At 41.0% G+C, this 23,963-nt stretch overlaps 1 protein-coding gene across 1 annotated transcript in view; it reads right to left on the bottom strand.

Moving 5' to 3' along the window:
* Positions 1 to 407: 407 nt before the first annotated feature.
* Positions 408 to 23,963, bottom strand: part of MYOCD (myocardin) — a 101,690-nt gene continuing 78,134 nt past the window's right edge. The window contains exons 9-13 of the mRNA XM_007948055.1: positions 22,861 to 23,802; positions 16,850 to 16,993; positions 15,416 to 15,544; positions 13,296 to 13,353; positions 408 to 979 (exon numbers count right to left, since the gene is read on the bottom strand). Of these exons, the coding sequence (XP_007946246.1) occupies positions 408 to 979; positions 13,296 to 13,353; positions 15,416 to 15,544; positions 16,850 to 16,993; positions 22,861 to 23,802 (1,845 nt within the window). The remainder of the gene's footprint in view (positions 980 to 13,295; positions 13,354 to 15,415; positions 15,545 to 16,849; positions 16,994 to 22,860; positions 23,803 to 23,963) is intronic.

The following is a 23,963-nucleotide window of genomic DNA, read 5'->3' as shown; positions in this document are numbered from 1 at the left end:
GTTTCTTTCCATGGTATGCTTAATTGTTTTCATGAGAACAGTATACAATGTGAGATTATGCCCCAATAATGCCTGAGAAAAATTATGGGTTAAAAATACTTCTGGTGTTTTAAAATACAGTGAAAGATATTTTTTGGCATTCTTAGTCTGAGAAAACACATTTTTGAATGCATCGCTGAAATTATTATCAGTCACTGAATGTTGGTAAATGTTAATATATGTATCAGAATTGACTCGATGGCACTAACAACAAAACATATATCCTATTCCTGTTGATTGTCACAGAGATCTCTATGGGCTTATTTTTAATTCCCTTCTCTCTTGTTTGATAATAAAAGTACCTATGGTTGTATATTTTCTCCCATGGAATTCTTGTTGGTCTTCCTTAGTGCTGTCATATCAGCATTCTACCATTGTTGTAAGTGAAGGTCCATGGGAGAATTCAAATTGAGATCAGTGACATCCAAGAAATCAATGTTAAAGATACTGGGGCCACTGGTGGTGAGGGAGCCAAAGCCTGGTGTGGAGCTTGGTGGAGTGAGGTCCAGCCACTCCATGGTCTCCCAAGGGGATTCAGTGAAGCTTAATGGCAGACCATTGCTGTCCAGAGAAGAGGGTGAAAACTGAGTCTGCATTGGGGAAAGGGGGCCTGGCAATATCTCATGTGCATTGAACAGGTCTTCTGCAGCCTTCCCAGAGAATCCATCCATGATCCCATCAAACTGAGGCTCCTCGCTCCCAAGTTTTAGGAGCGTGACATCGCTCACCTTTCCTAAGGGGCTCTGGGAATTTAGTAAGACTTCAAGGTGTTCGTCATTTTCAGTGGTGTAGTGATCATAGGAAAGCTGGCCTCCTGCAGAAGCTTGTTCAAAGGAAGCTGAAGGCTTGGGTAGAGCAGCACTAGGGCTTTGGGAAGGCCCCGATATCTTTGGGACTTTTTGAAGACAGGAATGATCTTCTCTGGCATCGGCAGGCATTTCTGTTGGAAAACCCCAAAGGCAATTGTTAGATCACATCAAATGGAACATACCTCACACTGTGACTTTTTGGAAGAATGAATTACATTAAACATGGGAGGTAGCCCATGCTCTCATTACCTAGAGTTTCATTCCCAAATGTCCCATGAATCCCCAATTCTTTTTTCATTCCATCTCTCCTCAAACCCTTTCCTTCTAGAAATTCTCCTTTATGATTATCAAACTCTCTGATCTGGAGGATTCTTTGACATACTGACAGCTGGCTATCCCCTGAGAACCCTGCTTTCTCTGTTATTCCCTCAGTAGAGATCCACATACTTCAGGACTACATTGGATTCTTTTTCATTTCCCATTGCTTCTTTCTGATCATCACTACCTCTCCTCCTTATAGCACCTCAGCTGCTTTAAGGGTCTTCCCACTTTCCCTGCCCCCTGCCTTACTGTATTCATTTGTCAATTTCCTGACCACAACTTAGCATTCGCTGAAGACACTATTCCCTAGTTCATTATTATTTACCTACTTTAATTCTTGTGTTTCTCTGTGGCTTCAGATTCTCAGAAATGACCCAATCATCACACAAGGGAAGGAGTTCCTTGACCTTTTGACCTTCCCCTCAACTCCAGAGATACCTCTATTAGCCACTCTGCTATGCATGCCTAGACCTTGTCATCACCAATACTGAATTGCTCAGAAAACTTGGTTTCAAGCAAAATTTCCCTTTCTCTGCCCATCACCTCCAATCTCTCCAGCTCACTTATAAATTCCCCATGAATCATTTTCTTAGCCATTTTGAGTCATTCCAATCCACTGACTCAACTATTTTATCATCATCTACCAGTTCTTGAATTCCCTTCTTTTCTCTTCCAGTCTATATTCTGTGGGACACAAAAATAATTAGAATCCATGCTGGAATAAATAGCTAATGTGCTTGGTTGCTAAATGAAAGGTTGAAGGTTTGCATTTACCCAGAGGCACCTAAGAAGAAAGGCATGATGTTTCCAACAAACCAGCCCTTGAAAATCCTATGGGGCACAGGTATACTCTGACATACATGGGGCCACCAGGAGTTGGTATCAACTAGATGGCAACTTTTTGTTTTTTATAACCATTGTAATTACTTTCTCATAAATGTCCACAATCTCCTTGCCCACAATCTCCTTGCCCCCACCTCCTTCCAACCTTGGCAAAGCCCCATCCCTCAATAAATCTTATCATCTGCTTTCTCTGAGCCTGCCCTGGATCAAGTAGACATTGCAAGAAAAAAGATTACAAGACCATGTTGACTGGTTTTGCTCTAAATTCATAATCTCCAACCTCTATTGACACTGAATACTGCCTAGCAATTCTACTGTTTTTCTAAAAAACTGAATTTATTTATGATTGATTTTTAACTGCTCTTCTTTTTTCTTATCTTCCACACTACCTTCCTGCAATCTCACTCTTTGCAAACCTTGTCACAGACATCATTAAGAAAATAAAGGCAGGGGATTCAAAATGGTGTCTGGTCAGTAGTACCTACACTAATTCCCTCCAGCCTTAGTGCCTGAAAAACTATGTGCAGCAGTTTGAGATAGGGATTCTGGTGCTCGGAACAGCTCACTGAGTCAGAGTGTGCTAAACTCAGGGGAGTAGGATTGGAAAGGAGAAAGGGGCAGGGGAAAAAAAATAACAAAAACAGGGGAAACTACCCTGTGGAGCACTTACCAGCAGGGGAGAAAGACCATTGGAGACCTCCCTGAGTTAGGGAAGAAAGTGCACCCCATGGATCTACCTCCAGCACCTGCTTTTATAGGTAAACTTGGGTCTGCTGGGTGCAGGTGGGCACTTCTCTGGCTCCAGCACTGCTGAAACCCGAGCAGAGAGACCATTAATGCCACACGTAGGAGGGCCCTTGTAGGAATTCCTGTGGTGGATGGCAGAGCGGGGTAGTTGTCTTGGGTCAGCTTTTTGGCATGGAGGGGTCTCAAGAGCAGGGTTTTTGCATGTGACTAAACCTGGTGGAAAGTGGTGACACCCTAACAACTGGAGTCTTTGCTGAACTTGAGCTGCGGGCCTGTGAATAACAGTATAACATCATCATGAGCAGCCCACTCAAAGCCCTAGAAACTGCCACTGGCAACTTGGAGCTTCCTTCCTTCTCTCTTCTCCTCCCACCTTCTCCACCTATACCCTTACTCATCCAATAGAAAAATCACATTCAGCCACCATAATACCTGCTGGTTCTAATTCTAAACCCTCTTTATGACAAACAGAGACCTATATCCATATTCCACACAATGATTCCATCATCACAAAGAAAACTGCAGAGCAACCCAACACACTTGAATTAATAAGCAAAAAAATAAAACACACCAGCTCCACCTTTTCAAAATATTAAATAATAAAACTAAGACAAAACAAATCAATATATAACCAACAGTTAAAGACAACTTCAAAATGTCTAGGAAACAACAGATAACCTCAATTCAAACAAAAAAACAGGACAAGTCATTAGAAGCAAAACCCTAAACAAAGGTGTCATTAAACATGGAGAAATAGGAGGTAATAGAATTGTCTGAGAAGGAATTTAGAAGATATATTTATAGAGCTTTACAAGAGCCTAGGGAAACCCCAAACAGAAGCAAAGAGAGCATAGACAGTTCCCTGGAAGAACTCAGGAAGATCATTCAAGTACAAAATAACAAGATTATTGCACAACCAGAACTCATACAAAAGCAGCAGTTAGAAATCCAGAAGATGAATATCAAAATCACAGAATTAGACAATACTGTAGAAGTACAAAAGAGTGGAACAGAACTGGCTGAAGAATGCATTTCCCAAGTAGAAGACAAATCCTTGGACACCAGCCTATATGAAGGAATATCAGAACAAAGATTTAAGAGAAATGAAGAGAACCTAAAAGTTATATGGGACAACATGACAAGAAACAACATACGCCTCATTGGAATTCGAGAACAAGAAGAGGCGATAAAACCATTGAGAAAATTGTGGAAGACCTACTAACAGAAAATTTCCCCCATATCATGAAGGAAGAAAAGATATTTGTCCAAGAAGCTTATAGAACCCCATACAAGATAGATCCCAAGAGAAAAACACTGAAGCATATTATAATCAAACTTTCCAAAACCAAAGACAAAAAAATTTGTGAGCTGCCCGGGACGAAAGAAATATTACTTATGATAATCACACAGTTAGGCTGAGCTCTGATTACTCAGCAGAAATCATGCAGGCAATAAGGCAATGGGACAGCATATATAAAACACTGAAGGAAAAGAACTTCCAACCAAGAATCCTATATCCAGCCAAATTATCCATCAAATATGAGGGAAAAATCAAGGTATTCCCAGACAAACAGAAATTAAGGGATTTTGTGAAAACCAGACCAATCCTACAAGACATGCTCAAGGAAGTCCTTCCAATAGAGAACCCACAACAGAGATCAACAAAATCAGGATACGTGACATCAATACTAAAACCAAATCAGGAAAAGAGACTCAAAATAAGACCATAAAACATTGTACACTAAAAATCAAGGAAGCCAATCTGCACACGACAACAGCAACTAACCAAATAGATAGAATAAAAGTTCTAGGTACAAACTTCCAAATGGAGAGGAAAAGAGGACAATGTCCTCATAGAACAGACTGTTCCAAAAATGTAGAGACAAGAATTCACGGAAACCCACAGAGAAAATGAACAATCCCCCAAGCAAATCCAGAAGGAAGGAAAACATATGGGTTTAATAAGCACAAAACCAACAATAAAGAATAAAAAAGAGAGGAAGCATTTGAAAACAAATCGAACTCAGCAGAGAAAAGTAGATGGACCAAGGAAACACCAACAACATGACAAAAAAAAAAAAAAAAAACCAAAACAATAGAATGACAGCAATCAATTCATATATATCACTCATATTACACTCAGTGTGAATGGACTAAATGCATCAATCAAGAGAAAGAGAGTGTCAGACTGTATAAGAAAAGAAGACCCATCAATATAATATGCTGCCAAAAGAGACCCACCTTAGACACAAAGATAAAAACAAATTAAGAGTAAAGGTGTGGGGAAAAAAAATATACCAAGCCAACAGTAATCAAAAAAGAACAGGAGTGGCAATATTAATTTCTGATAAAATAGACATTAAGATGAAAAATATTATAAGAGACAAAGAAGGACATTAAATGATGCTGAAAGGGTCAATTGACAAAGAAGATGTTGCAAAAATAAATATTTATGCACCTAATGAAAGTGCTCCAAAACAAGTGAAGCAAATATTAATTGAATTAAAAGGGACAATAGAAAACTCTGCAATACCAGTAGGAGACTATAACACACCACTTTCAAATAGGGACAGGTCAACTAGAAAAAAAATCAACAAAGATACAGAAGAACTCAACAACACAATCAACCAACTCAATCTCATAGACATATACTGAGCATTTCACCCAACAAAGCACAATTTATATTCTTCCCCAGTGCATGTGGATTCTTCTCCAAAATAGATCATATGTTAGGACATAAAACAAGGCTCAATAAATTCAAAAGCATTGAAATACTACACAGCATCTTCTTGGACCACAATGCTATAAAGTTAGAAATTAGTAACAGGAAGATAGAGGAAAAAACATCAAACGTGGAAGTTGAACAATTCACTGCTCAAACTAATAGAACAAATAAAAACTGAAATAAAAAAAAATTCTAAAAACTAATGAGAATGAAGATACATCATACCAAAACCTATGGGACACACCAAAAGCACTACTTAGAGAACAGTTTATAGCAATAAATGCATACATCAAAAAAGAGGAAAGAAACAAAATCAACACTCTAACTCATCAGCTCCAATGACTAGAAAAAGAACAACAAAAGAATCCTACAGTATCTAGAAGTAAGGAAATAATAAAGATCAGAGCAGAAATAAATGAAACAAAAAGTCAGAGAAAATCAACAAAACAAAAAGCTGGTTCTTTGAAAAGATTAACAAAATCGATAAACCATTGACAAATCTAAGAAAAGAAAGAGAAGATTCAAATCAAAGAAATTATAAATGAAAAGGGTGTCATCACAACAGAACCATCTGAAATAAAAAAGATACTGACAGAATATTATGAAAAACTGTACTCCAGATTTGAGAACCTAGAAGAGATGGACAAGTTTCTAGAATCACAAGAACTACCTAATAAAACACTTGAACAGACCTATAACAAAAGAAGAAATTGTGCAGGACATAAAAAAAAAAAAAAAATTCTTCCCACAAAGAAAAGTTCTGGCCCTGTTGGCTTCACTGGAGAATGTTACCAAATATTCAGAGAAGAGTTGACACCTATGCTACTCAAGATAATCCAGAGCATAAAAAAAGACACAATTCTCCCAAACTCATTTTACAAAGCAAGCATATCACTAATATCAAAACCAGGGAAAGACATCACTAAAAAGGAAAACTATAGACCAATATCCCTCATGAACATAGATGCAAAAATCTTTAACAAAATCCTAGCCAACAGAATCCAACTACAAAGCAAAAAACTAATACATCTTGATCAAGTGGGATTCATACCAAGTGTGCAAGGTGGTTCAACATCAGAAAATCAATCAATGTAATCCACCACATAAACAAAACAAAAGAAAAGAACCATATGATTATATTAATTGACGCAGAAAAGGCATTTGATAAAATCCAACACCTGTTCCTGTTCAGAACTCTCAGCAAAATAGGGATAGAATGGAAATTCCTCAACATAATATAGGGCATATATGCAAAGCTAATGGCCAACATCATTATTAATGGAGAAAGACTCAAGGCATTCCCCTTACGAGCAGGAACCAGACAGGAATGTCCTCTATCACCACTTCTATTTAACATTGTATTGGAAGTCCTGGCCAGGGCAACAAGGCAAGAAAGAGAAATAAAAGGCATACAAATTGCCAAAGAGAAAGTAAAACTATCTATTTGCAGATGGTATGATCCTATACATAGAAAACCCAAGGGACTCAATAAAAAGACTACTGGAACTAATAGAGAGGTTCAGCAAAGTGGCAGGATACAAGGTCAACATACAAAATTCAGTTGGATTCCTCTACACCAACAAAGAGTCCTCTGATAAAGAAATAAGGGAAACAGTACCATTTACAATAGCTACTAAAAAGATAAAATATCTAGGAATCAACCTTACCAGAGACACAAAAGACCTATACAAAGAAAAATATAAAACACTACTACAAGAGACAGCAAGGGTACTGCATAATGGAAGAACCTACCTTGTTCATGGATAAGTAGACTGAATATTGTGAAAATGTCAATACTACATAAAGCAATCTACACATTTAATGCAATTCCAATTGTGGTAGTTCATTTTGTGTGCCAACTTGGCTGGGCCTGGTTGAGTGGCTGGGCAGCTGGATGTAGTATTCTCCATGATGAGACTGGCAATCAACTTCATGGAGGAATCTACTGTGAGCAGCTGAGTAGCTGTCTTAGGGAATGTGGTCTGCTTCCTGTATATAAGGAGAAGCTTTGTGGATAGTGTCGAGCTTATGGTACCTTGAACCTCGCATGTAGCCATGTTGGTCAGCAGCCTGCCATGCTCTGACAACCTTGGGACTTGCAATGGACTTGAGTTAATGGCCTGCTGTGTGATTTGGTAATATCGGGACTGTGCCTTTTTACTTGTTAACCTTGGGTTTGGCAGCCTCAGCAGCTAACAGCTGTCTGAATGAAGAAAAGCCTCTAGTTTAAGTGGGCCGGGAGCTGGAGGCAGAGCTAAAGGCCAAGGTTGAGGGGCTTTCACCCAGCCCCTAGAGCCTGGCACTTTGAACTTGGAATTAAAGCCTCCAAACTGTAAGAGAATAAACTCCTGTTTGTTAAGGACATCCCATTTGTGGTATATTCTTGTCAGAGCTGTACTTGGTAACAAGAACACTGATCCAGATACCAACAATTTTTTTAAAGACATGGAAAAACCAATTACTAACTTCATATGGAAAGGAAAGAGACCTCGGATAAGCAGAGCACTTCTGAAGAAGAAGAACAAAGTGGGAGGTCTCATACTCCTGGATCTTAAGAACTACTATATAGACACAGTAGTCAAAACACTATGGTATTGGTACAGTGATATACAGATAGACCAATTGAACAGAATCAAAAGCTCAGACATAGACCCATCCATCTATGGACAACTGATCTTTGACAAAGGTGCAAAACCCATTAAATGGGGAAGAGACAGCCTCTTTAACAAATGGTGCTGGCAAAATTGGATATCCACCTGTAGAAAAATGAAAAAAGACCCATACCTCACCCCATACAAAAAACAAACTGAAGCTGGATCAAAAACTTAAATGTAAAGCCCAAAACTATAAAATTCATCAAAGATAAAATAGGGGAAAATCTGGGGGCCTTAATTTATGGCATAAATAGAATATCAAGCGTAACCCAGAATGCACAGGAGGTAGAAGAGAAGCTAGAGGACTGGGATCTTTTAAAAATTAAATTCTTATGTACATCGAAAGACTTCGTCAAAGGGATAAAAAGAGAACCTACATATTGGGAGAAAATATTTGCCTATGACATATCTTATAAAGAACTTATCTCCAAAATCTATAGAAAACTTCAACACCTCAGCACCAAAAAGACAAATAATCCAATTCATAAACGGGCAAAAGACTTGAACAGACACTTCACCAAAGAAGATATACAGGCAGCCAACAAACACATGAGAAACTGCTCATGGTCATTCGTCATTAGAGAGATGCAAATCAGAGCAACAATGAGATATCATCTCACCCCAGCAATAGTAGCAAAGTTCAACAAGTCAGAAAATAACAAATGCTGGCGAGGTTGTGGAGATATTGGAACTCTTGTGCACTACTGGTGGGATTGTAAAATGGTAAAACCATTGTGGCAAATGGTATGGCATTTCCTTAAAAAACTGAAATACCATTTGACCCAGCAATTCCATTACTAGGAATATATCCTAAAGAGCTTAGAGACAGTGCATGAACAGACATATGTACACCTATATTCACTGCAGCACAATTCACTATAGCAAAGAGATAGAAACAACCTAAATGTTCATCAACGCATGAGTGGATAACCAAATTATGGTACATGCGCACAATGGAATACTATGCTTGCTACATTAAAGAACAATGAGGGATATGTGAATCATCTCATAATGTGGATGAGCCTGGAGGACATTATGCTGAGTGAAATAAGTCAATTGTAGGAGGACAAGCACTGTATGAGCCCATTATTGTAAAAAGACAAAGAAGGATTTGCTTGTGAAAGGGGATTCACTTTGTAGGTTACCAGGGTGGGGAGGGAAGGGGAAGGATTAATTCCAGGCTAGTTGGGGGCCACATGCTGATGTGGGTAAGAGGAGGGCTGTATGGAAAGGATATGTGACCACCATGATAACATTAGGAAAAGAGAGGACACTGAATTGTGTGCATAGGAGATAGATGACAGCTGCTAATACCAACCAGTGTGTCCACAATATTGCATTACCAGTAGCACCAAACACCAGGCTACAGATAAACACATAAACATCTGAGAGGATCAGATGAGGGTCAGTGAACAGGAGTATGCTCGAGACCAAGGATAGATTCAGCACACGCCAATCTTGCACAGATACCAGTGATACAAAACACTTGCAATCCTTACAGAAACAATAGAAGACAGACACAGAGTAATACCTCACAGACACCCAGACACTATGGGAGAGAGATCCAATAGATCTACCATAGTACTGGGTGACACCAGACTCAATTGGCTCAACAAAATACATGAAAGCCTTGTTCCTCATCCTTCATTGGTGAGTAGCAACTGGGGTCTTAAAAGCTTTCAAGTGGCCATCTAAGATGCACCTAATGGTCTCCCAGCATTGGAAGCAAAGAAGAGTGCAAAAAAAAGGGCATTTGAAATCAATCAGCCCTAAGACACAACAGCCCTCGACACCAGAAGAACTAGATGGTACCCAGCTACCAATGTCAACCACTCAGGAGAGGATCAGATCTGGAGATTCTGGATAGAGTAGGAGGAAAAATGTGGAACAAAATCCAAAAACTCAATAATTATCAGAATTACTGGTCGAATGGTGTCTGGTCAGACCCTCAATACTATGGCCCTGGGATACATTCTGGTCCTGGAATAAAACTCACTCCCAGGGGCTGGCTCTCACCCCAATAGTTAACAAGATGTATATGCAGACCACTCAACCCAGGGTGATGCACCCACATACTCTATGGAAATACATCCCTTAGAGCAATAGATCACGGAGCACCAGAGGGGCAACATTCACATGGAGGAAATGCAGGACAAACAGGAGTACATAACTATGAGGGGCACAGGGGAAGTTTACTGGGCAGGGAGGGGAGGAGACTGGGTTAGGGTTGGGCGTGGTAAATGGGGAGTGAAACTAAATGTATACGTAATGTTGAGTGTAAAACAAACTCTTAAAATAAAAGAAAAGCAGGGATGAGTGGATGAGAGGGAAAATAGTTGGATAGTTAAGAGACAGTTGTTGATATGGGTGGTGAGAAAGTCAATATAACAAAAGCAGGTGAACAGCACACTATCTCCAAGGAAAGGAAGACATGGAGAGGTGCACAAGAGGTACAGACAACAAAGGTAAATACTATCACATACATAATACTGAATTATCAGTAATAGCAAAAACCCATTCTCCAGATGGACACATAGGATGACAGGTAAGAAGATCAGGTATGGATAGGCAACTGGGAATATACCCACAATCACACATGGGTTGGGCAGACAATACTCCTACACATGTATTTGTATGTGATACAAAAATGTCCTTATGCAGTACAAAGCTAACAGGGGACACAGGATAACTTTCTTAGTTGTGACTACAACTAAGCACCTTGGGGAATGAGTTGCTGGGCCTGTGGGCTGGGGACCAGGATTGCAGGAAACATCAAACTCAATTGGCACAACATAGTACACAAAAATATCGTTCTACATCTGTTCTGGTTACTTAGTGCCGCTCTGACAAGAAATATACCACAAATGGGATGACCTTAACAAACAGGAGTTTATTCTCTTACAGTTTGGAAGCTTTGAGTCCAAGTTCAAAGTGCCAGGCTCTAGGGACTGGGTGAAAGCCCCTCAGCATTGGGCTTCAGCTCTGCCTCCAGCTTCTGGCCCACTGAAGCTAGAAGCTTTTCTTCACTCAGACAGCTGTTAGCTGCTTAGGCTGCCAAGTCCAAGGTTGACAAATAACAAGGCACAGTCCCGATATTACAAAATCACATGGCAAGACATTTTTTTTAATTCAAGTCCATTTTAAGTCCCAAGGTTGGCAGATTATGGCAGGCTGCTGAACAATGACATGACTACATGCAGGGTTCAAGGTGCCATAAGCTAGAGACCATTCCCAAGGCTTCTCCTTATATACAGGAAGCAGACCACATCCCAAAGGCAGTTACTCAGCTGCTTGTGGTAGATCCCACCCTGGAGCTGACTGCCAGTCTCGTCATGGGGAATAACTACCCATGTAGTTATTCATGTACCATGTAGCCCAGCTGCTCAACCAGGCCCAGCCAAGTTGACACACAAACATAAGTACCACAACATCTTACTTCAGTGAGTAGTGACTGGGATCTTAAGAGCTTGTGAGCTGCCATCTAAGAGTCAACTATTGGTCTCTCTTTGTCCAGAGCAAAGAAGGGTAAAGTAAATCAAAGATGCATGGAAACAGTTAGTTCAAAGGACTAATTGATCATGAAAACCTCAGCTTATCTGATCCTGAGACCAGAACTAGATGGTGCCTGACTACCAATGCCAAACACTCAGAAATGGATCAAAATTGAAGATCCTGGACAGAGTGGGAGAAAATATGTGGAAGAAAATTAAAACCATAGAAAAGATCAGGTTTACTGGTTGAATGGAGATGGGTGAACCCCCTAAGACTATGGTCCCTTGTCAACTTTAGGGCCTGGAATTGGGCTCACTCCTGCAGCTTAACTGTCAGCCAAACAATAGGGAACAACTACACCAGGGAGATGCACTCCTTAGAGCAATCAACTATGGAAGATCAGAAGGGCAGCATTTGCACAAGGAAAAAGGTAAGGAGGCAGGAATGCACAGGCAAGGACAGAGGGAAAGGGTAACCACAGGGAGTAAGTCAGAGGAGAGCTGTTACACTGTGGCAAATATAATCAGTGTCATAAAACAAAGTGTACATGAATTGTTGAATATAAAAGAAATCTGCTTTGTAAATGCCACCCAAATCACAGTAAAAAGGTAAAAAGAAAATAAAGGCAAATGATAAAAATTTTCTCAATTTTCCATCACAAAACTTATAAACATACTTATACCTGTCCTCCTCTTTTTCTTCTCCCATCTCGTCACTATGGAGGTTGTGTCTATTTACTTGTTTTTTTCTCCCTCCCCATTACTATACTGTTAACTCTATGAACCACCAGGCAATTGCCACTGAGGCAACACCAACTCATGGCAACCCCATGTGTGTCAGAGTAGAACTGTGTTCCATAGGGTTTTCATAAGTAGATCACCAGGCTATTCTTCCAAGGTGAACTTGAATCTCCAAACTTTCTATCAGCAGCTGAGGGTGTTAATTATTTGTACCACCCAAGGATGCCACCTGTTCCTGTCTGTCTCAGCAATGTGCCTAATATAACACCTGGCCCCTCTTCCTCTGATTTCTTTGCTGCCTCCTTTTTTGAAACTTCAAATTTTATTGGTTACACATTTAGGCTTGACCTCTTTTTATCTTCATGTTCTCTTTAGGTGCTCTAATTCATTCATGTGATTTCCAACTCTAGGCACAGCTTCCATGATTTTTTAAAAAAATAAACAAATGACTTAGTAGGAGGCAAAAAGAACATATTGATCATTGTTGATTGTTGGCTTGAGTGACATTATGCATGACTGGTATATCCAGGGGAAGATAATGAATTAAATTTCATTTTGAGTAGTTAGCATAAAGCTTTCACTATCTGCTTTATCCTTTTTCTTGTAATTTTGAAGACAGGGGCATTGGGATTGGAACAGTAGAGAGAAATTCTGTCTCCCAAGAGAAAACAGGGACTGGGTTGAAAGAGGGACAATGTTAAAATGAGGTGAACAATGTTCCCAGGAAGAAGACATTGAGGAATCATCCACTGTGCCTTTTATCTGCTCCAAACAAGGACAGGAAGCTCAATGGAAATTAGTTTCTTCCCATGGGCTGCTTGGTGCACATCTGATAGTGCAAGACAGCTTTGTTCCTAAGTCTTCACTCTCTGGAGTACCTGCAGGTACAGAGTAATTTGATGGATAAGAAACAAGACCTCCTTACCTCCGCTTTCAATGAGGACATCCAAGAGTTCATCCATCTGCTGACTTCGAGTCATCTGCTATTGCAAAAAAAAAAAAAAAAACCAAAAGGAGGGCAGAGGCATCAGAAAGTGGTTACTTCTCTTTTAAGTTGTCATTAGAAGCAGCACTGCAGGTTTTTGAACTATATTTGCTTTAAAGGTTTTGAACTATGTTTGATTAAACCTCAGTATGAATGTTCAACAGGTGAGCAACTGAGGGAAGCAATCTAATACATCAAGAGAAAGGGAAAAAGAAAGTGAAATGATTTCTAGCACAGAGTAGTTTAGAATGCTTAGTTGCTTGAGAGGTTTCCATCCCAGAAAATACAAGTAGTAAGGCACTTTTTCTCACATGTTGTTATCATGCTGATAAGTTTTCAGCAAAACTTCCAGACCAAGACAGAATAGATAGAAAGGCCTAGCAATCTAATTAAAAAAAAAAAAAAAAAGAAAGAAAAAAAAAAATCAGTCAATGAAAACCCTATCACAACAGTCTGATCCCATTGTATATGGGGTTGCCATGAATTGGGGACTGCCTGGATGGCATCTCACAACAGCAACAACAACAAGGCACTTTTTCTCACTTTGAAGGACTTGGGTTCTGCCTGCCTATTTTGTTGCTGTGGATGTGGTCCAAGAACTTGGCTCACATTTTCCTTAGTTCCTCATTATAATACTTGTAGCACCCTCGACACTTACTTGTACAGCATGCCCATACCTCTACCAGCTGTCCCCCAGCTCAGCTGAGTTAAGTAGAGCCTTATTTATAGAGGTACGCTCTATCGGGCCATTTTCTTTTCTTTTGAAACTGTAAATGATCAGTTGATGCTTATATATACCAGAGAATGGGAATGGGCAGAACAAAGGAATACATCCATCTCATTCCTCCATAAGCTCAGTCTCCATAAGCACAGAAATCAGCAGTCCACACAGATAGGAGCACAGATCAAAGGATGAATCAGCTGCAGTTCAGAAGGCATGTACATGCCTACAGGGCCTGGCAGGTAATGTCAATGAGCCAAATCTAGAATAGGAAGGAAAATCTAGAATAGAAGGAGGACTGGGCTGCAGACACATCCCTGCCTCAAGGAGGCAGCAGACACTCTGCTTTAGACAGTTGTCTGGCAAAAATGTGAGCCTAGTGTTGCATGGGCCCCTAATTTTTTGAAAATCAGAAAGCCCACCATTTTGCATGGATGGTGCAAATGTTAATATGATCTGCTACTAACTGAAAGGTTGGCAGCTTGAATCCACCCAGAGACATCTTGGAAGAAAAGCCTGGTGATCTGCGTCTGAAAAATCAGCCATTGGAAACCCTATGGAGTACAGTTCTATTCTGATACACCTGGGGTCGCCGTGAGTCAGAATCAACTCGGGGCAGCTGGTAATGGTAGTACTTTCTGCATAAACTATTATTTTTCAGTGAAATGAAACCTAACTGTAGGCTGGTTTTGATCTGTACAATTCCAATATTTAACAATTAATGTGGATTTTTTTTCTGGGGTATGTGAGAAGAACACATATGAAGAGCTGTCTAATAAGATATGAAACTGAGACCATTTAAAATGTAGTCTCATTCATTATTTTCTTCTTGTTTTGAAAATTTCTAATCACAAGCAAAAGTAGAGAATACAGTGCCCCCCCCCCCAATACATTCATTACCCAGCTGCAACAACTATCCACATTTTGTCAGAAGTTTCCAGGCTAGAAGGTATCATCTTGACAATAGCACATACACATGAGTACTTATCAGGAGCCCAAATAATGTGGCAAGTGCTTTAAGTGCATTATTTAGAATGCTTACGGAGTAGATCCCACCCCTGTTTTACACAAGAGAAGAAAAGTACTTGCCCAAGTTGGCCCAGCTGGCTAGGGGCAGAACAGACATTAAGGCATCTGGATGACCAACCCAGATGTTCTCTCTCTACTCCACACAGCTTCTATATACATGCAATAGCTTTCTACAGTTAGTGTCTAGATATTTTGTTCAATGGGGAGGCATCACACACCACATCAGAATTTACAAACAGCACAAAATTTAAGAATATAAAGCCATGTTTATTGTGTAGTCTACTGTATAAAGATCAGATCATGTGGTTACCTGCTTTACTGCATCTTCATAGGATGGAGGCTGTGTTATCTCTGAAACTGCTGAGCTTGATTTAGAAAAAGGTGGGGATGGGACTGAAAACTTTGGTCCTGCCTTCTCAGAAGAGTGTAAACCAGCCATCTGTGTGGGTGAAATACAGGCAAAGGCAATCAATCAATTCTTGGGTCAGAAAAGATATAGCTTCTGTTTTAGAAGTTACAGGCCAAATTTTGGAAAAGTTCATTTAAGAAAAGAAAAAAAGAGCAGGGCTTGGAAAGTAACTCCAAAATATTAATAATAGTACATGTTGTTGTTGTTGTTATGTGCCATTGAATCAGACCTGACTCATAGAGACCGCTCCTTGGGTTTCCGAGGCCGTATCACTACGGAAGTAGATTGCCCAACCTTCCTTCTGAGGAGTGGCTGATGGGTTTGAACCGCCAGCCTTCTGGTTAGCAGTCAAGTGCCTTAGGCACTATGCTACCAGGGCTACCATAATAGTACATATCAGTAGGAAATTCTTATTGGAGGCATCTTAGAATTGGCATCTCACAGATTCATTTTCCCCTTCTAAAGTACACTGTATTCTGTCAGAGGAAAAGCAAGATGAGAAAAAATAAGAGTACAATCAAATAAAAAGCCATATCCCAATCCATAAACTTCCAGAGTATTTTGTCCTTCATGTCCTTTCATTCCAAACTGTGTATATTTGCAGAGATTAGGGGGCATCACTGGGTTCCTCTTCATGAACCACCTTTGTTTGTTGTGTGTTCTCTTGTAAGAGTGCCTGGGCTTTTTAGAGGTCTCTCTTTCCCAAAGGGAGAGGGCAGGATGTTCAGTGGCAGAATTCTCAGCCTCCATGAAGGGGACTCAGGTTCCACTCCTGGCCAATACACTTCAAGTGCAGCCACCACCCATCTCTCAGTGGAGGCTTGTGTGTTGCTATGATACTGAACAGGTTCTAGTGGTGCTGACAGACTAAGGTTAACTAGGAAGCTAAGCCTGGTGATCTACTTCCAAAAATCAGCCAGTGAAAACTCTCTGGATCTCAACAGTCCAATCTGCAATGGACCATAAGGATAGTATAGGACCAGGCAGCATTTTGTTGTGTTGTGCACAGGTTCACATGAGTCTTGGTATCTGCCAAAACTGGGCTTCCATACGGAAGGTGAGAATTATATACTGAAACGTGGTCATTGCTTCATTTTAGAAATGGATCGTGTTCATGTTAGTCATCATGATTTCTGGGAGGATGCCAGAAAAAAGCTCCCTCTGATACCTTCTAACTTATACCTCCATTTCAATATATTTCTAGTGGACTTTTTTTCCCTAAAAGTTCATTTATTTTTGCTTTTGAACCTAACATTTGCTTTGGAAGACAAGAGAAACACAAGAAAGAAGAGATGAAGTCAATCCCAAGTTTGAACTCTGCCTGCATTTGCCTACCTTTTGCTGTACACCTGGGCTTTTGGGGCAGGTGGTAGCCCCGGCAGCATGACTGCTGTCTGCCTGTACTCCAGAGAAAGAAGGATGGAGGCTAGGATGCTGGGGAGAGAAGCTTGGAGAATGGCCATCGTGTACCCCTGAGTTCTGTAGAGAGGGAAAAGCAACACAGTTAAATTCCTAGCAGTAGACTTTTGTTTGTTTGTTTGTTTTATAAAACAGATTTTTATTATTCTCACGCAGCCATGGTTTTGAAATTTCTTTTAACAGCAGAACATTTTTTTTTTTTTATTAGGATTTGGGTGAAGATTTACAGAGTAAATTCACTTTTCATACAGCAGTTCACATATACTTTATCTCATGTCATTGACCAAAATTTACAATGCAGCACCTCCCCTCCCACTTCCTCCCCATAGTTACCTCCTTCCAGTGTCTATCCCTTCATACTCTTCTGCACCCTGAGCTATCTCCCTGTGCATAAGCAGCCCTTCCTTCTCCCATGATTGTTCTCTCCAGGGCGTGTGTCTACTTGAGGTAAATGTTTAACTCACATGCCTGTACTTTGTTTGGCTGGAAACCACAGTTGTGGGTTCAATTCCAGACCTGAAGGGCAGCTAGTGGCCATAGTCTCAGTGGTTACACCAGGCTCCATTGGACCAGCAAACCTGGTCCCCACCTTCTTCTTCTTTTTTTTTTTTTGCCTCCAAATGATTTTGAGTTTTGTTCCACATTGTTCTCCCTCTTTATGCAGGATCTCCTACATCCCTTCCAAGTGGATGGCAGTGGTAGCTGGGCACCATCTAGTTCTTCTGGTCTCATAGTTGTATAGGTTGCAGATCGGACTGATTGTTTCCATTAATTTTGGTTTTCTTCTTTCTTCTTGACGAGGAGAGACCTGTTGTTGCATCTAGATGGCAGCTTCCTAGCTTTTAAGGTGCCAGTCGCTACTCGCCAAAGTAGTAGGTGGAACAATGTTTTGTATAGTATGTTATGCCAATTGAGCTTGATGTCCCCTGTGACTATGGTCCCAAGCCCGCAGGATCAACTACTCGGTCCCTCTGGGTAGCTGGCTGTGACCAAGCAATGACCATAACCTTGCCCCTTGTCAGCTCTACTATACACCCAGCAGAACATTTTTATAAAAATTTCATGCTGAAGATTTGCATACAAAACAGATAACAGTATAGCTACACTGGTTGAAGCAGGGCTGAAACATGTAGAAGAGGTTTTGTGATAAGGGGTCATTGGTCTTAATCTCAACACCAAACACATGAAGAACATTAGGATATTACCAAACACAAATTGAAGACCACTGCCATAGAGCACATTTGATTTTTGGTGATGTGAGAAGACTTCATGATCCAACAGATTCCAATTTCAAGTCTGCCACTTGCTCACCATGTGGCACTGAGGATGGTATCTGCTTTTCTAAGCCTCAGTTTCCTCATTGCCATTAAGTCTGTTCTGACTTACAGTGACCCCTCCTTGGGTTTCCGAGGCAGTATGTCTATGGAAGTAGATTGCCCAGTCTCTTTCCAAGGAGTGGCTGGTGGATTCAAACTGCCAGCCTTCTAGTTAGCAGTCAAATGCCACACTTACACCTGATGGCACATTTAATGTGGTCTTCTTTTTTCCTTCTTCACTACATCTCACAACTGGTTGCATCTTTTTGCTTGGCAGTAGATGAAATGTCTACTCTCTCTAGAAATCTTGATCACTGCTTAAGTGGCTTGTTATTTTTTGTCACCTAGTGTCCTCAGAACTCAGTGGACTCCAGAACTGCACAAAACTGGCTCAATCAGTTAGCTAAGTGGCCGTGGGTAATAATTTAATCATTCTGATCTGCAGTTATCTCATCTGTTTTCCCACGTGTTGTCCCCGAGCCCGTCCCTCCCAGGTAACTGGCATGAGGCAGACGGTGTGCTCCAGGAGAAGGAGCCTCTGGGCACCAAGCAGTCTGGCCTGGGGGAAGCCCGGAGGATGGACCTGTGCGGCTCCTTCAGACCGAAACAGAGTCCAAGGCAAACCTACCTAGCAGTAGAGTTTAGAATATGGTCTTTGCTGAGACCTCTGGTCCCTGCCTCAGTGTTTTATCTTTCCATAAAATCAAACCAGTTGTCATTGACTGGACCCTAAATCATAGTGACCCCCTGTGTGTCAGAGTAGAACAGTACTCTGTAGGGTTTTCAATGGCTGATCTTTTGGAGATACATCACTAGGACTTTCTTCCTAGGTGCCTCTGGGTGGACTTGAGGATCCAACCTTACAGTTGAGTGCATTAGCCATCTGTATCACTTGAGTATCTTTCAAACTTCCTTAAATTCCATCACTAGGTCAGTTTGCCTAAAACTTGGCTTTGTACATATCACCTACCATGCAAAGGAGCTCTGGTAGCGTAGTGTCTAAGGCACTTGACTGCTAACCAGAAGGCTGGCAGTTCAAACCCACCAGCCACTCCTTGGAAGGAAGGTAGGGCAATCTACTTCCATAGTGATACGGCCTCGGAAACCCAAGGAGGGGTTGCTATGAGTCAGGCCGACTCAATGGCACGTAACAACAAAAACCATGCAAAAACTTTAACAGCTCCCACATATTCACAGCACAGGGTCCCCACTTCTAACCAGGATAAAAGTTCAGGACCCTCCACAATCTGATGTCATTTCCTTCTTCAAACTTAAATTCAACTTCTCTCTGGGAACTGGGAGCTCTGGTGGCATAGTGTCTAAGGCATTTGACTGCTAACCTCAGAAGAAAGATTGGGCAATCTACTTCTGTAGAGGTACCACCTCAGAAACTCAAGGAGGAGTCACTATGAGTTGAAAACGACTTGAGGGCAGTGAGTTTGGTTTTTTTTTGGTCTCTCTGTCAATTTCCCATTCTAGACAAGTTGGTCTCATGATTATTTCCTCAACAGGCCCTGTGCACTCTACTTTTCCATCTTTGTTCATGTCATTTTCCCTCCTTGGTTATCCTTTTCCAGTCTCTCTCTTTTTAAATGCTAAAATCAGTCGGCATTGAATCAAATCCAACTTATGGAGACTGTGTATGTTGGAGTAGAACTCTGCTCCAGAGGGTTTTCAGTGGCTGTGATATTTTAAAAGTAGATTGCCAGACTTTTCTTCTGAGGCACCTTTGGGTGGATTTGAACCTCCAGCTCTTTGGTTAGCAGTTGGATGCTTAACCATTTGTACCACCCAGGGACTCCTTTTAAAATGCTACACTTCCCATAAAGTCTGGTTTCTTCACAAAGTCTACCCTGACTTTTCTAGATTTTTATGATCAGCCTGCCCCAAATCCCACTTACTTTGTGCAGCACTTAATGTCATAAACACTGGTTAGTACTTGTTGTGGATTGAATTGTGCCCCCACCCCTCCCCGAATATGTGTTGGAATCCTAATCCCTATACTTGTGGATGTAATCCTGTTTGGAGACAGAGTTGTCTTTGTTATGTTAATCAGATCATATCTCAGTAGGGTGGGTTCTACATCTAATCACTCTGCATTGTAAAAAAGAGGAGATTAGACACAGAGACACACACAGACCCACACACTCTGGGAAAGATAGATGGTATCTGAGGATTGCCAAAGAACCAAGATATGCACAAGGCTGCTGACAAGGAAGGAATCAAAATAGCCAAGACCCTGAATTCAGGCTTTTAGCTTCCAGAACTGTGGGAAAATCAATTTCTGTTCTTTAAAACCATCCACTTGTGGTATTTCTGTTGCAGCAGCAGTAGGAAGCTAAGACAGTGGTGTTATCCTATATTATTCTTTATCTTTTTATCCATCATGCATGTAATTGTTCATGTCTTCCAGGAGTATTTTGTAAAACTATAATTCACTACACCAGTGTTACTTCTTGTTAGCATCAATATCATGAGAATTGAATGTCTTATGCTCCAGAGCTAGATCTCAAGAGCTATTTTTTTTTGTCTTTGTTGCCTAGGATGCAATACACTTAATAAACATTTGTTTATGATGATGATAATCCATTTAAGTCATAACTCCTCCCAGAGCATCCACTCTGGACATCACTCATTTGAATACAGTGGGTTTTTAAAACAAAACAAAAGTAATTCTTATCATCTATAGCCATACCTCATACTCCTAGGAAAAGAATATTCAGTGTAAGAGGGTATGCACTTTGGAATCAGATAATTCCAGCTCATGTTCTAGCCCTGAATGATCCCCCAAAACTTGTCTAACATTCCTAAGCCCCGTTTTCCTCAAAGACAAAGAATGATGGTGCTCATAGGGTTGTTGTGACAATTAAGTAATATTACTCATATACAACTGTTAATGTTTGGCACATGGTAGGTGTCCAATTAATGTATGCTTTCTTCCTGTTTCCTTTCTAATACAGATTTCAGACAATGCTTGGATATGTAATTTTCTTTCTTGAGTAGGCTTAAACAGACTTTCCTTGTTCAGCTCTGTAGACAAAAGAAAAACTTTTGCTGATGAGCTTAGTCTGGTCTTCAGTCAGCTTCTCTTCTAATCCATCTCCTATGACTCTCTCTCATTCTGCTCCAGCCGCATTGGCCTTCTTCTTGATCCCTAAATACTTGGCAGGCCTCTACTTCAGAGGCTTTGCACTAGTTGTTACTTTTTTTGCCTGAAATATGCTTACCACCGATATTCAGGCCATCCTTCTTTACCGCCTTCATAGCTTTGCCTCAGTATCCCTGGCAGTGCACTCTATTTGAAGTCGTAAACTTGCAAATTCCTCCCCTGCTCTTTCTCTGTAAGATATATCACCTTCTAATACATTATATAATTTACTTATTTGTTTTGTTTACTGACTGTCTTCCCATGAGAATAGGGATTTTTGTGTGGCTAATAAAGGAGCTCTGGTGGCACAGTGGTTAAGGCATTTTGCTACTTACCAAAAAGTTGGTGATTCAAACTCCCCAGCTGCTTAAGATTTACAGCCTTGGAAACTCTATGGGGCAGTTCTACTCTGTCCTGTAGGGTCACTATGAGTTACTTTAGTAGTATTCCTCCAAGATTACACCAGAGACTGGCACACAGTAGGTGCTCAGTAAATAACAGCACTATGAAACTCACAACCCTGAGAGAAGAGTCAGATCTGGAAACTTCCTCTTTGGTCCTCTTGAATTGGTTTGCCCTGTGGTAATATTTGGAGTCCCTGGTGGGTGAAACTGTGCTTAGCTGTGAACTGAAAGTCCATCCAGAGGGGCCTCAGAAGAAAGGCCTGGTGATTTGATTCTAAAAGGTCAGCCATCTAAAGCCTTATGAACAACCATTCTACTCTAACACACATGAATGAAGTCACTATGAACTGGACTCCACTCAAGAGCAACTGGTTTTATTGTTATTATTACTTATGGTATGGTAAGACTTGATGCCAAGGAGTCCCTAAAGTAGGGGTCAGCCAATCATGATCCACAAGCCAAATTTGGCCTACCACCTGTTTTTGTAAATTAAGCTTTATTGGAACACAGCTATGTGCATTTGTTTATGAGTTGTTTATGACTGCTTTGGGCCTATAAGGAGCTCTGCTGCCATAGTGATTAAAGCATTCAACTCTTAACCAAAAGGTAGGTGATTTGAACCACCAGATATTCCGTGGGAGAAAAATGAGGCAGTCTGCTTCTTTAAAGATTTACAGCCTTGGAAACTCAATGGGGCAGATCTACTTTGTCCTATAGGGTCACTATGAGTCAGAATTGACTTGATGGCAGTGGGTGTTGTTTTGTGTTTATGCACTACAAAGGCAGAGTTGAGTAGTTGCAATAGAGACTCTATGACCCACAAAGCCAAACACATTTATTATCTCTTCCTTTATGGAAAAGTTTGCTGAGGCATGCCTTAGAGATTAAGTGAACTTGTTCTACTGTGAAGGCTTACAGGTTGTGGCATCTAGGAGTTGCTGCTGAACTTTCGGTAAGCCTTGCACATTGAAATTTCTAACTTTATCTCTTTAGCATTTGCAAATTTATACCCTTCTTCTGGAAAGAGATATAGTGGGGTGTGGTGCAATGAGTTCTTACCTGAGCAGTGCACACCTGGCTGCTGACAGGTGAGGAGACACTGTGCCCTTCTCCCTGAGTGCTGGAAGATGAGGGTAAGAAGTAATGGTTGTTGGGTGATGGAGGCAAACTGATATGCTGTGGGCTTTTCAGAGTCCCAAGTGGGGAATGCTGAGGTGAGCACTGAGGGCTGAGAAATGTGGAAGAAAGTACATTGGTCTGACCAGAGGACTCCACACAATGTGTGCCTCCAAGGGGTAGGAGTTGAGCAGCTTCACAGGGTGTCTGTTGAATCTCTGAGCTGTTGCTTTGCCTTTTCACAGATGTCTGCTGGGATGATGCAAAAGGACAACTGGAGATAGCATCTTCCTGCTTGATGGAGGTAGCCAAGAAAGGCAATGGGTTCTTCTCTGAGCAGTTACTCCTTTTTTGTTTCTGAAGCTGCATCCTCAGTTCCTCCACATGCCTCTGTTCTTGCTGGAGTTTCCAGGTGAGCTCATTTATCACCTTCTGCTTCTCCACCAGCATCTTGTCCTTTTCCGAGTCCAGCCCATCCAGCTCTGAGGGAAGAGAGCCCCCATTCAGACTGCTCATGAGGCTTTCTTCTGTGCAGACGTGAACTGGGGATGAGTGCAGGGTGAAGGATGGGGAGGCATCGTTGAAAGTATCTGGCAGAGACCCAGCTACCGAGAGGTCAGAGGAGGCGGGGGAGATGGGAGGGCTGGAGCTGGTGCTACCAAAGTGGTAGAAGCCATTGGATACGGCGCTGGTGGAAGGGGAAGACTGGTAATTAGGCAGAGTGCTGGTTGGTGTAACAGGAAAGGTGACAGTCGTTATATCACCGAAGTTTGGCACAGAGTTTCCAGAACAGTCCTGGAAGGGCCGCAGCCGCTCCATGAGGGCTGTTTTGGTGCCTGACACTGGTAAACCTCGTATTCGAAGCTGTTGTCTTAATTCTGAGACCTAAAGGAAGCAGGATATTGTTAGTTTGCTATTTTATGACAGTATCTTTGAAAAATGTACGTCTCATTAAATGGGCTTTAAAACATCAAAAATACAATTTTACAATATGCATTTTACTTTCTTATAGTTCTTTCTAGTCCCTTCCCGACACCCTTATAAAT

This window comes from Orycteropus afer, unplaced genomic scaffold (genome assembly GCF_000298275.1).
Source record: "Orycteropus afer afer isolate SDZICR_OR568_19922 unplaced genomic scaffold, OryAfe1.0 scaffold00199, whole genome shotgun sequence".
Lineage (NCBI taxonomy): Eukaryota > Metazoa > Chordata > Mammalia > Tubulidentata > Orycteropodidae > Orycteropus > Orycteropus afer.
Note: the sequence above shows the minus strand (reverse complement) of the source record. Positions and strands in the feature narration are given on the sequence as shown.